The sequence below is a fragment of the Trachymyrmex cornetzi genome, unplaced genomic scaffold (assembly GCF_001594075.2).
Source record: "Trachymyrmex cornetzi isolate Tcor2-1 unplaced genomic scaffold, Tcor1.1 scaffold117, whole genome shotgun sequence".
Classification (NCBI taxonomy): domain Eukaryota; kingdom Metazoa; phylum Arthropoda; class Insecta; order Hymenoptera; family Formicidae; genus Trachymyrmex; species Trachymyrmex cornetzi.
The window spans coordinates 446,358-459,367 of NW_017295730.1; the positions used below are offsets into that span (position 1 = coordinate 446,358).

General features: G+C 37.5%; 1 protein-coding gene across 4 annotated transcripts in view; it reads right to left on the reverse strand.

Annotated features, from left to right (window-relative positions):
* Nucleotides 1-13,010, reverse strand: part of osp (myosin phosphatase Rho interacting protein outspread) — a 217,765-nt gene that overhangs the window by 11,336 nt on the left and 193,419 nt on the right. For all 4 annotated transcript variants that reach the window (XM_018514035.1, XM_018514041.1, XM_018514050.1 and 1 more), the window contains 3 exons: nucleotides 7,682-7,870; nucleotides 3,103-3,175; nucleotides 1,464-2,042 (listed from right to left, as the gene is read on the reverse strand). In XM_018514035.1, the coding sequence (XP_018369537.1) occupies nucleotides 1,464-2,042; nucleotides 3,103-3,175; nucleotides 7,682-7,870 (841 nt within the window). The remainder of the gene's footprint in view (nucleotides 1-1,463; nucleotides 2,043-3,102; nucleotides 3,176-7,681; nucleotides 7,871-13,010) is intronic.

Sequence of the window (13,010 nt, forward strand, 5' to 3'; positions counted from 1 at the left end):
CAAGGCTAATCGGCGATCAGCGGCTTAAATCTCGTGAGTGATTTCAATGCTCCGATAAGACAGACGCGTTTCAATAATCCGCGTTCGTTGGAAATCGTTAGTGAGATCGTTCGACGGATTTCGCGTGCCTGCGTTCCGATTTTTCGCGAGGTAGTTTCTAAAGTATCCCGTCGTTCGTTTGGCGTCAATCTAAATGAAATCTACGGATCGCGCAGCACAGCGCAGTGCAGCACGGCCGAATGGCCGTAGATTTCCTTCACGATTGCGCGTACGCAATTACGCAACGTGTAACGCCGGGTACAATCGAGACGGTACAATCGGATCCTGATACTCTCCCGGGGGCTCTAAAGACAAACGTATGGACAAGAGCCCGATGTTGAAAGTCCTATAAATTATAAGACCACAAAATAAGGGTACCGATTTTTCACGATCAACGCGAAAATCACGAATAAAGACTTTTTCTTAATAATACATTGAAGTATATTTATTATTATAATATTAGCTCTATTATAATATAGATAATATTAATTGTATAAAAAATTGTTAGAATTAATTAATTAAAATTTTTGTTTTCTGAAAAATATTCAGTTTTAATAATTAATAGCTCTCTATGCAAGCTCAGCAACGTTTTCACACTAACCGCTACGTTCGCGGTATCAATTATATTGAACAAAAATAGGTCAGCTCCAACTTAATACATCAGTCGTTCCTTCCGAGGGCTGCAAATCATCGTCATTGAGAATGTAAAACGCAAAGTGGCAGCGTCCCAGTTTCCATCCGTATATAAACTAGTTTTATCCGTCTATTAAGAGCAAGAAAAACTTTCGACATGAATCGTGACAAGGTGAGACGAACCTCTTGAGAATTGACTTCTAATGTGACTTTCACATGTATTTCGAAATGAAGTTACATTCTTTAAACTTTTGTCCATATATATTGTATTTTCTAATTTTAATCATCTACGATAAAGCATTAATCATCCCAAATAAAATAATCGGACATACATAGCAATATTTTGTCACATCAAAATCTTAATTATTTATCGCAATTATATCATCAGAAAATATTTATTGAATGTATAATTTGAGATATCATAATAAAAAAAATAAATCACAAACGTCTAACTAATTAAGAATCATTACTCATAATTTATTTTTTTTAATGAGTAAATATTTATTTACTATAAGTATTTACTGTAAGTAAATAAATATTTGTTTGATACTATTCAAACAAATAAATGTATTAAGGTTTAATAAATTTTTTTCAGCGTACATGATGCGAACAAACAACAAAAAATCTTATTCTTCACATTGCAAAGATATAAGACCACAGATACCATAAAGATATCAGGCAGATGTCCTGTGTAATCAGAGTCAAGGAGATGTCAAAGTACAGATGACGATATTATCCGTAGGAGTCGCCACGCCAATAGGAAGAGATTGTGCCTCATTTAATATACCGACCTAGTTTCTCGCCAGAGGCTGGGCCGGTCGTGTCGCCGATGATGCCGCCGGTCCGCTCGCCCTGCTGATTCATCCTGCGCCTGGCCTTGTCTTCGGCGCGGAGTTTATCCCGGGTCGGCGGTGACGCGCTGCTAGCAGGTTGATCTCGATAGCTCGTCGATCTCGCGCCGTCGTTGGGAATCATCGGCGGCTTATCGGCCAACGAAACAATGCTGTTCGTCGTCGTCGTCGAGACTGGCGTCGAGGATGTCGAGTAGATCGTGCTGCAGACGTTGCCATTCAACGATGATGTGGTTGACGTCACAGTGGTCAGATAATTTCCGGTGGAACCATTCTCGAGAGCACGCAACGGCGACAGGCCGTTGTTCCTGATCTCGGAGACGCTCTCCGTGTTGCCGTTGGTCAGCACGTTGTTACTGGTGGCGGTGACAACGCTCGTCGTCACCAAGGACGGCGTGGATGAGAATACAGAAGAGCACAGATCCGATGTTCCTCCACCGGTTTCTGGGATCCATGCACTGCTGCGCGGCTCCGATCGGCAGCTATTGAAGCGCGGTCGCGGTGGATTTGGCGTGTTACCTGCGATCAAGTTCAGATGCTACCTTTTGTAAAAGCTCGGACGAGCGAATAAAACAGACAATGGAATGCAAGATTTCTACAATAGAATAAAGAAATAAGAGATATTCTAGTCCTCCTTAGAAAACAGCGATGTTAAATTCGAAAACTACAGTACACACAGAAAAATACATACTGTTCGCAAATAATAATTACTTGTTGCGAGTATTTTAAAAGTTCATATATTCGCAAATCTATTGTAAATTTATCATAAGCATCAAATTTATTCAAACTGTATTCTGAGAGTCCTAATAAGTTTAATACTTCAATCAAAAATATTAAAATAAATTCGATTTGCTTGTTAAATAAAGTCGTTTTTTTTTTGATCGATTTTATAATATTCTTCAAAAGAAAATATATATAAATCCTTGTTTTGAGTAAATATATAATAATAAGTTTTTTTTTTAATTTGTAATAAGTACATTTGAAGGTTTCTATTAAGAAAATATTCCTTGTTAAAGATAACTATTACTTAAAAAAAAGAAAGTAAATTGAGTAAACAGTTTTCTTATAACAATAGAATGATATTTTTCTGTGCAGTGTACGAAAGAGACTTATTTTAAACGACATTATAGGATCATCGTCTTATTGTTAAGTGATACGTGATACAACTCAAGCTAATTGCTGTAATTTTCGTCGTGAATAATTGAAATAAGTACAATTCAATTAGAGATAACGAGAACTTCGTTCTCGAAACCGGGGATAACGAGGTGGCAGCAGTATAATAATAGTCGCACATTGTGCAGAAGAAATGTGCCTTCTCCCTCGCTCCACTTGTCTTCCTGTTATTTGTATTCATTTCTGTCACTCGCGTCCCATGCGATATTTACCACGTCGACTGAAATATCGCACGTTACCCCTCGTTATGTCAAGTTGTTTGCGTAAAGACCTCCATCTATGCAATACCGCGAAATGGCTAAACGAGGTAGTGATTACACCGTCTTGTTAACCACCAGCGTGGAAATAGCTACGCATATTATACACACTATAAAATTTACATAGTATACAAGCAGCAGGTACTCACTTCGAATCGTCGGTGTAACTTGCAGGATCGTCGTCTGCCCTCCGGGAAAGGTTGCATTTCGCTTGTGGCGACCCTGAAAATACAAAATAGCACACCGTGAAGACATCGTAGAAGAGAATTTACCCAAGGTAAATTTGCTCTATTGTTAAAACTCTCGAGCGTTTCTTTGCCGTCACAATCTAACCGGATAATCGATCGCGATGGTACGCGCGATCTGAAAAGCGATCCGCGAATAATCGCACGATTACGTTCATCCGCGCCCGTATCGTAATCGTGAGAACACCATGATCTGCGAACGGATGTATTTCTCGGGAAATGATTAACCCAAATTTTAATTTAACGTGTATGAATTACGAAACATTTATAAGCCACATTAATAATATAAAAATATATTTATTTATTCATTTATTAATTCGGGAATAACTCTACGTTTTTAACAGCTAGCATTTGATATTGTCTTCTTACGTTGTCCTACATTCTCAGTTGAAAGAAACTGATGATTGCTAATAAGTTGACTTCGCGAGTGATCTCAAGGTGCAAAGCAAGCCTCCTTTGCATAGACACCGTAGCGATTCGAAGGACAACGGAGAAGGAGGGATAATCGTAAAAAAATGTGGAAAATAACGCGGGAGCAGGGTTTCCTTCACGTTCACCCGCGTTAAATGTCGCGAGGAATATAAGTATACATCTCGCCTTGGCCTCGTAACGTAATCGTTCGTTTACACCAGTGCGGGGTCCGCGACAACGAGGTGTAGCCATTTGCCGATCGATCATTGCTTGCGTAACGGAATTGACGTACGTGTAGTCGTGTAATCTACGTACGAACAATGCGAGCCTGCGACGAGATCCTAAACATGCGAGGACGATTGATCGATCGATTAGTGATCAACGCGAAACCCGCGGGCGCAAAGAATACTTCATTCTGTTCTGAGAAGATAATTACCTCGCTATTTTGCGAGAGAGAGAGAGAGAGAGAGAGAGAGAGAGAGAGAGAGAGAGAGGGGGGGGGGGGGGAGAGAGAGAGAATAGCTTTACGAACTTCACACACGCAGGTTGTAACACATAATTCAGGTACAATAATTTACAAAGGATCGGATATGCAAAGTGGTATTTGCATGTATCAGAATATTTCTTTATACAATCCCGACAATTTAACTCGAAAAATATTTTCCTCGACTGGATTCTTTCGTTAATTAATTTATAAAGTTAATTTGAATAAAAATATGCATGGTCCAAAAAAGGAATAAAGAAAACATCAACTAACGATATGTTGTAATACGAGACCTACTTTGAGATTTCTGGACGTGTATTCGAAATAAAAAAATATCTTTCTGTGAAATCTACTATCCTTCGATAAAATACGATCGTGTGTGCAACGCTACGCGGTTTTGCACCAGAAATGTCGAATGAAGAGATATTTCTGATTGCTGATCGATCATTTCTTGCGTAACATATGATCGAGCGATTCGCTGCGTTGTTATAAAATTTCGGACGATGTAACGAATGACAGCTTTCGAGCGATTCGATTTATGACAGGGTTGATTTATTGGAAAGTTCGCGAGCGGACATCACGGTCCACAATTTAATTAGACAATCGAGAGAGGCTAGACAATCGCATGGATCAGAAAGACCATCGATATGACGCGACTCGAATTTCTTTTCGGCTTGCTCGCCGACGACTTGTAAGTTGCGCAATAAACAACGCGCGATGTACAAACGCTGTATAACGCTCGATACACTGTTGTAAACTTGAAGTCCGTCGACAGGTAGAAATTGGATAAACGTGTCTCGTTTTTTTTTTTTTAGCAGCGGTTGTTTTATGGCCGCAACAATTTGCAACACGCGTGAAACGCATGTTGCGTGAAATGTCATAAATTTACGGTTGCCTTGTGGCGCCGACATGGTATAGACTATGAAATGACGGAGTTATAAAAATCACTTATCTTTCAACTCGTTCGCCGATCTTACGTATCTCACTTTACATATCTTGCCAATTAGCAAACTTATAGCTGCTAATAAGTGAAACATAAACAGAATGTGAATATCATACTCCGAGCAAGTTTCAAGTCCAGTCGACGATGAGACGTCAATATAGAGAATTTAAAAAGTTCCAAGTATCTAACTTGTAACGTGACACGTTAAGAGCATGCACGTAATTAATGGAGTTACCACTTGTAAGGCAGCTTTTACAGACTAGAAACGATCGTTCTCAAGTCCGGCCAGGTTCGCCAAGACGCGATCGCATAGCAGAGAGTGAAACGGTGCCCCTCTCCATTTGTCACCGAGCGCTTTCGGTTGTCGGCTGAATAATAGACGTTCTTTTTGTAACGCCTTGGTGCGGCGTTAAGCGACGAGTGAAAAGAGAAAACAGGGGCCCTCTTCTTAGAGAGATCGCGGAAAGGCGGATGAATCGCAGGAAATGGCCAATCGACTCGACTAACAACCCCGCGAGATGCAGTCCCAACAGTGACAACTCGCGCACTACTGAGCGTTATTGTTGGCGTAATGAGTGCGATGCGGTACGCACATCGGTCAGCGTGGCGATTATGCGAGGCAACGTCGGCAGTTTCACTGTCGCTTATGCCGTTTTTTTTTTCTTACCAAGACCTTTCAAGCGTCGATCGGCACAATTGCACTCAATAACCGCTTCATCACGTGAAAGCGCCCGTTTATGAACTCGACGACGCACTTTTATGTTGCATTCTGTCCTACATTAACGCTAATCCCATGACGTCTGACAGCCTCTTTTATGTAATGAAAAACAATAAAGACATTTTTATCTCCGGCATCGTCCGTAAAGTAACGTGAATGTTTATTAATAATTTTCGCGAATTAATTTATGAATTGATTTTATCTACGATTTAATCCTGGAACGCTGTCAATACGTAAATTTTATATACAAGTGAACGAGATCATTCAGTGCTAAGCTAGTCTGTAATGATCATTAAGAGAGAGTTGAAGTAACAATACTTTTAATACTCAAAACAAGTTGATTAATTGGCCAGTACTAATATTAAATTTCTATAAAGGAAATCTAATCTGCTGTGTCAAACATTAAGAGTAAATAAAAATGAAATGTAAATAAATGTTTAAAAATTCCGTCCGTTTATAATATGTCCCCATTAGATTATTCTAGCAACATTGTAACGTTCCAGCAATATTGCAATAACATTACAATCGTTGTAGCAATGTTGCTTTTATGGTATATGAATCAATTTGAACTCCGCATGATAGTCAAGCTTATAACGGAGAGCGTGATAAGTAATTTTAATTATTAAGCAGTGTTTTGTGTTATATTATTTTATATTAATATATATATATATATATATATATATATATAAAATATAAAAGTTTTGAGTACTGAAGCTAAAACTGTCCGATAGTTAATATTCAGTTAAGTATTTTGCATAAAGTTCCGCAGTCTAATTATAAGACATATAATATAATTGGACTACATACTCCATATCAATTCAAGATTTGGCAATGCGTTTATTCTTTCCTTTTAAGTTAATAATTAGATTATATATGTTTATAAAGATCTAGATTATAAACATTTTGTTATTAAATTGTGAAATATATGAAAAATTGTATTAATATCAATGACATTCTGGGGTTAAATTAGAAAGCAGATGATATTTTTTTAAAGCTTCGTGTAAATTATAAGTACCGTGAGAAAAATTATTGTGAAAGAGAGTAAATTCTCGGAGATTTAACACGTTTTCCAGACCTCAACACGTTCCATATCAAATTGCACTGAAATAATCAAAATGTTCTTCAGATTCCCCCTTGTGTTAGATTTATGGTAATACGTTGAAATCCTATCGAAACTAATCCCGTCGACGCGAAAAGACATCGCAAACAGGGGAATCATTCTTACACGCGTAACAAGCGTGACGCGAGAGAGGATGCATGGCACGTAATGATTATGCGAGGGCACCAGCAATCAGCCGACAGTTGCGTTTTCTTACCGTTTGCGTGACTCCGTTCTCTCGCGCAACGCTCTTTTCGACGTAATACAGTATCGATATGGAGTCTCGCTGCGTATCCTCCGTAATCGACAGCAAATTAAATTCTCAAATGATACACGTAAGACGCGAGTCTACATCGCAAGTGTACATTAAGCATCAACGCTTTCGCCGATGGGCAATCGAGCCATTTTCTCAAATCGATATTTCTCTCATAATTCGACACAGAAATTCGATTTCGCCTTTCGCTACAGCAGTTTCAGTGCATTTTATTGCGATTATGCAAATATCTCAATCAAAAAGAAATTTATCACATTTCAAAAAAGCTATGCGGGGTTTGTGAATTATTTCCGTCTCTTGATACATTGTTAAATGCATTTAATGATATATCAAGACACAGATAATCCGCGTAGCTTCTTTGAAGAAAGTAGCCGTTGAAGCCTCAAGAGTGTTATTAAATGTACCATTTAATTTTTACTATATTTGCACCATTTAATCTTTACTTTATTTATTAATAATTTTGCGATAGCATTTAATTAAGTGTCCTTGATTAAACGACGTACGATTATGTAAGACTAAAAAATAGAAATATTGAGATACTGAACTGGACCAACCTTATTTCGCGAATACACTTGGAGAACGTCCGTCCACCACCTGGTCTCTTCACGACACGTTCCTTTAACGAAGGTCACACCTTCCGGTGAGGTCACGGCAAGGCTGTAAGGATGCCCAGTGACGTCCTCGGCTGCGGCTACCTCCAGGACGCGGGTCATGTCGATCCTCGCCTGAGGCACCGTTTCAGGCTGCAATGATAAGAGGAAAAACATCTGATATAAGACTGGCAAACATGAACGTTCTACTTTATACGGAATTACAGGAAGTTAACGTAATGAATCGTCAAATTATGTGGATTTTTCACACGTAAATATCGCGGTTAGAGATCTTATAATAACAATTTAGCAAAAACGGGTAAAAACTGGCGAATAGAAAGAGATAACAGTTATTTGCTTTCTTTTTCTTATAGCTTTCTATCTCTTTTTTTTCTTCTTTCTTTCGCTTTCTCTTATTTTCCAAAAATGTACATAACTATCCGAATATACTATCCGAAATGGATCATAAATTTCTGACCAGTTAGAAGACTGATTCACTTTAGCAAGTCTTTTATTATAGGATCTCTTATTGCGGTTTATCTATACGAAAACCAATGCCAAAAGAGACACCCGACATCGACGCAAATGTTGTAAACACAAATATATTATACGCGATGATAATTATATACTATCAGTCGGTGTGTACTTGTCACTATTAAAATGAAAAAGAGCGAATAATGATAATAAATGAGATAATGGTAACCATCATCAACAGCATGCACAGCCGTCGCAACCGCAGGGCTCACTTTTATCGAGCTCGATGCTTTCTTTTTGCGAACGACCGTTTTGCGAAATTACACGTGCGTTACACGTTCGCATTCGGTCGGCTGGGTTACATCGGGCCCGTTTTTACCGGAAACGTATCATTTCAGCGCAATAGCGTAATCGACCGGTCGCAGCCGACTATTCCTCTCGTCTCCTTCCCACCTCCTCCCGGCCGTAAAAGTTGCATTCCACGGAAGGCAAGAATAACGTCTTATTGCCGATTCCAGCAAGGCACTTCGCTCCTCGTAAAACGAAAGTGAGTCTCATCGGTGATCGCGCAATTGCCGTCAATTTGAGAGGAAAAAGGGGGAAAGAGACATCGCGGAGGAACAAGGCGGAGACGAGAGATCGGTGTGAGTCGCACGTTGGTCAAAGCACACCATTTGCGAGTGCCGTAGGCACTTTACACCGCGTAAAGTGCACCCGGGAATGTCACCACAATGCAATCGTTGATACTCCTTCAGAAACGAACGTAGCTGCTTGCGTCGAACAGATCGCTTTCATGCCGGAGGGGAGTAATGTACGACGAAACGAGCAATAAAGACTAATGACCAATCTTTGAGTAATAAATTGAACGATAAAAAAGAGAATGAGTAACTCTTCGCGTCTATACCAGCAATAATATCGTTATTATAGGACAGAAATTCAATTATTAGAAAAAAAAACTCGCGATGAATCGAAGTTTCCATTCGACATACAAAATGCTATCTTAAAAAATCATTGCCGACAGATATCGTTTACTCTATATATTATAAAGTATACAGTAAACCTCCGATATTTTACATTATAAATTCCTAAATGTCAAATTATATCCAATTTGAGTTTTTTTAATCATTTCTATAGGTCGTCATTGCATGCCGTCAATTAATAATAAAATTAAATAATTTAACTTAAGATAATGTATCAAATTTGATTCAAATTTAGTTTATTATTTACTAAGTGCATACAACTGAAAAAGTTTCTCACAAACAATGATTAAGCTTTTACTTTAATGGCTTTTCCAGGTCGTTGGGTCGAAAGAAGGAACCTTATCCTTCGCCATATCATTCTTTTGATGTCACTTTCTTGGATTTATTCTTTTGGAGATATTTCAAGAACATAGTTCACTCCACCAAGATGTCATCGAGATGAACATTAATATTTTTGGTAACCGTTCAACTGTAACCGCCATTAACACCATATGTCAATGACACGCACTTGATGAAAATTGGGATATCAATTCGATATTTTTCGTGCCATTAAAAATGCTCGCTTAACGGCAGTTCGTTTTTTGTTAAAAACTTTTTTAGTTATTCTTTACAAAAAGACCTAGAAATATGTGTTTATTTTTATTTTGCATTACTTTAAAATATCAGAGGTTCATCGTATACATCATGTATTTGTACCTATATCGTATTACAGAAAAAAAATGCAGAGACGTATTTATTCATAGGGATTAGAATATAATCACGAAGGATTCGATTGCGCCACACGTTCGTCTTAAAAATGCTCATCCTCGAAAGATGAAGGCACTCGTAACGTCGAGTATATATGCGAAGCACCGCGTATAATTCAAAGTGCCGCCCGCCCAGCAATTTTTCTCGCGCGCGAGCAGCGACATTATTCTTGAAATGCGAGGAGGTTCATTTGCGCAGCGCGCATCTCTCGGCGTTTTGCACACCTATATACATATATTCTCCTCTTACTCCCTTCCTCTGCCTCTCCCCGCTCGCATCGGGATAATGCAAAAATTTACATATGAAAAATCCCTCCTTGTAGCCCGCATAATTAATCGCGAGAGATGAGAGAGGGCACGAGTGCACTCGAGACCGATGGCGGAGAAAAAATTTATGAACGCGAAAAGTCTGAGACGGTGCGACGATGAAAGTAATTAAAATATTATTAATAGTTCTCCCGCGTTTTTTTAGTCTTTCTCCGCGTTTCGTCGGCATCTCGTGCTTGGTAACGTGAAATTTTATCAAAATCCTTTGAGAGAAAAAATTATATATATTTTCTTCCTCACTCTAACTTATACTTACTTTATCATTTTAATTAAAGTTATAGAGTGAGACAATATAAATTAAAATGAGATTATATATATGTGTATATATATGTATACTCTTTACAACTTCTAGAATAAGATTTCATTCTAAAAAATTAAATCTTATTTTTAAAGATTGAAAAGTGATTTTTTTTCAACTCAATTTAAATTCTTTAACTCAGATTCTATTATTAGATTTCTAAGATGCATATATTACACGCATTTTATGCATTAACGGTTGTGTAAAATGTACTAACTTTTGAAAGACTAAGAAATTGGAGTACACGTCTTTCTCCATCCTTAACAAGAAAGTAATAAACCTAAACATTAATTAATCACTTTCACGGCCACTTACTATTGCAAAAAACAAGCATGTTTAAATTGAATTCGAACGTTACTAGTGTTTTCTAAATCTTTCTCGAAGGCCAGCGAATAATATTTTTCTAGAAATCCATTCAACTTACATTTATTACCATCTTTTTTTCCTATATTTTCTATATCCTATAGAAAAAAAAACTTTATATTTTAAAAGAAAATTGTTCCATATAGAATTTTATTTCATAAAACAGTTTTTTAATTGCAGTTTATCTTCTTCCTTGGAATAAATCTATGTGAATGTAACTGTATCATGTAAAGGAGAATACACTCTTCTCTTGCAAACATACATATACATATATACACATCCCACAGCATCTCACAGCATCCCTGTGCCTGCATTTTAAGTAAAGATCAAAGAACTCTGTGGATAGAGCGCGGTTATTGCGAGAAAGGGACGTGACGCGCGAAGAACGAATGCCAGAGAAAATCTGAGGATATTAGACACGGTGCTGCTCCCACATACTTGCTGCCTGTATGGCAGCGAAATATGAAAGACTTCTGCGGATAGACATTTACGAGACCAATGTAAACGTAGCGCTTTGCGAAATCTCTTGGAACAATAATAATCCATTTAACCGTCGGAGTTCGAATGTTTGTGGATGGCATGACAATATTATGCTATTGAAATATACGGCGTGTTAAATGCTAATAACTGCCAATGCTAATGTGACGACTAGCTATTTAAGTAATACAAAACATGTATTTAGTTTTTTGCATTATATATTTAAATATATATTAACATATACTTATATATTTAAATATATACTGTTTAAGTAATCAAAATTATCAAAAAACGATAAATAATTTACATTGCTGCAGAATATCGCAATTATTTCGTAAATACTGAAACAAAATACACATGAACATACAAATGCACAGGCACGAAAATGAAGATAAAGAATGAGTATTCTTCGAGTCGTGCATGCATCTCAGGTTAAGACCGAAATACGCAAGGCAGTTATATTCGGCGAACAAACAAGTCTGAAAGAAAATCCATGACGTATTAAGCCCGCATCGCGGCACGAGTCTCTATTAAGACAGCACCGCTTTCATATGCCCTCGAATTATACTCTCAGATACGGACGAAGGGATATGTCCAACCGGGCGATACATTACGGTCCTATGTCGGTTCTTTTGCGTACACAAGATCGCCCTGCTCTCGGTTTTTATTGGCAAGAAGTGGGTCGGCCCTTTTGCTTGGCTTCCTTGTTTGCTTACTCTGTTTAGTAAAAGAGGAAATAAGTAGCATCATAGTTCTGCATACTACTAGCGTACTTAAGTTTTACTATTAACGTGAAATACTCATAAAAATTTTAAACTACTCATTTTTTTTAAATATTCATGAAATTTTTAAACCATTTTATGTTAAAAATTATTACAAAATACATTAGATACTAATATAAGATAAATAAAGTCGCGACGAATCTTTAACGTGCATATAATTGATATTTAACCTTTAACATGATGATTTTTTGGTACTTTACACCCAATGGATGTCCTAGATTAACTTTTATTACTTTTACAAGTAGACAAAAATTATTAAATAATTCTTACATATCTTTCATATCTTCAAAAAGTACTTGTACAGTTATGCATTGAACAAGGAAAGAACAGAGGCCATTGTTTAGCCAGATATTCCTACTATTTCAAAGAAAAGAAATGCGCAGGACATGAATGGTTCAATCGTGTGTATTAAGGGTTAACGTAATTAATTTTTAATTCGTGAAATCAATTCTTTCAATTTCATTAAACAGTGCAAGGACGATTTTTCAGCGAAAGAAAACAGAGCGGAGTAAACACTACTCTTAATCTGTTCCCCTCGTACGACTTTCTTTACGAAAACACAAGAAGATTGAAAACACCGATTGTGAAACAACTTGCAGTGGTATCGATCGAAAGACGATAGTAAAGTGTAAGCCGTGTAAGGGAAAGCCTAAAAAAAGAAGCGGATGATGAAAAAAAAACGCAGTAACAAAATACGTGCATCGAAAATAAAACAGGTGATCTCATGGATTCATGAAACCTGCTCTCCCTGATTATTCGAATCTTTCATGACTCGGTTGCAGTCTTGCCGATGTATCGAAGGAGATAAAATCCACGCGGTTTTTGTGTAGAACATACAATGTCGCG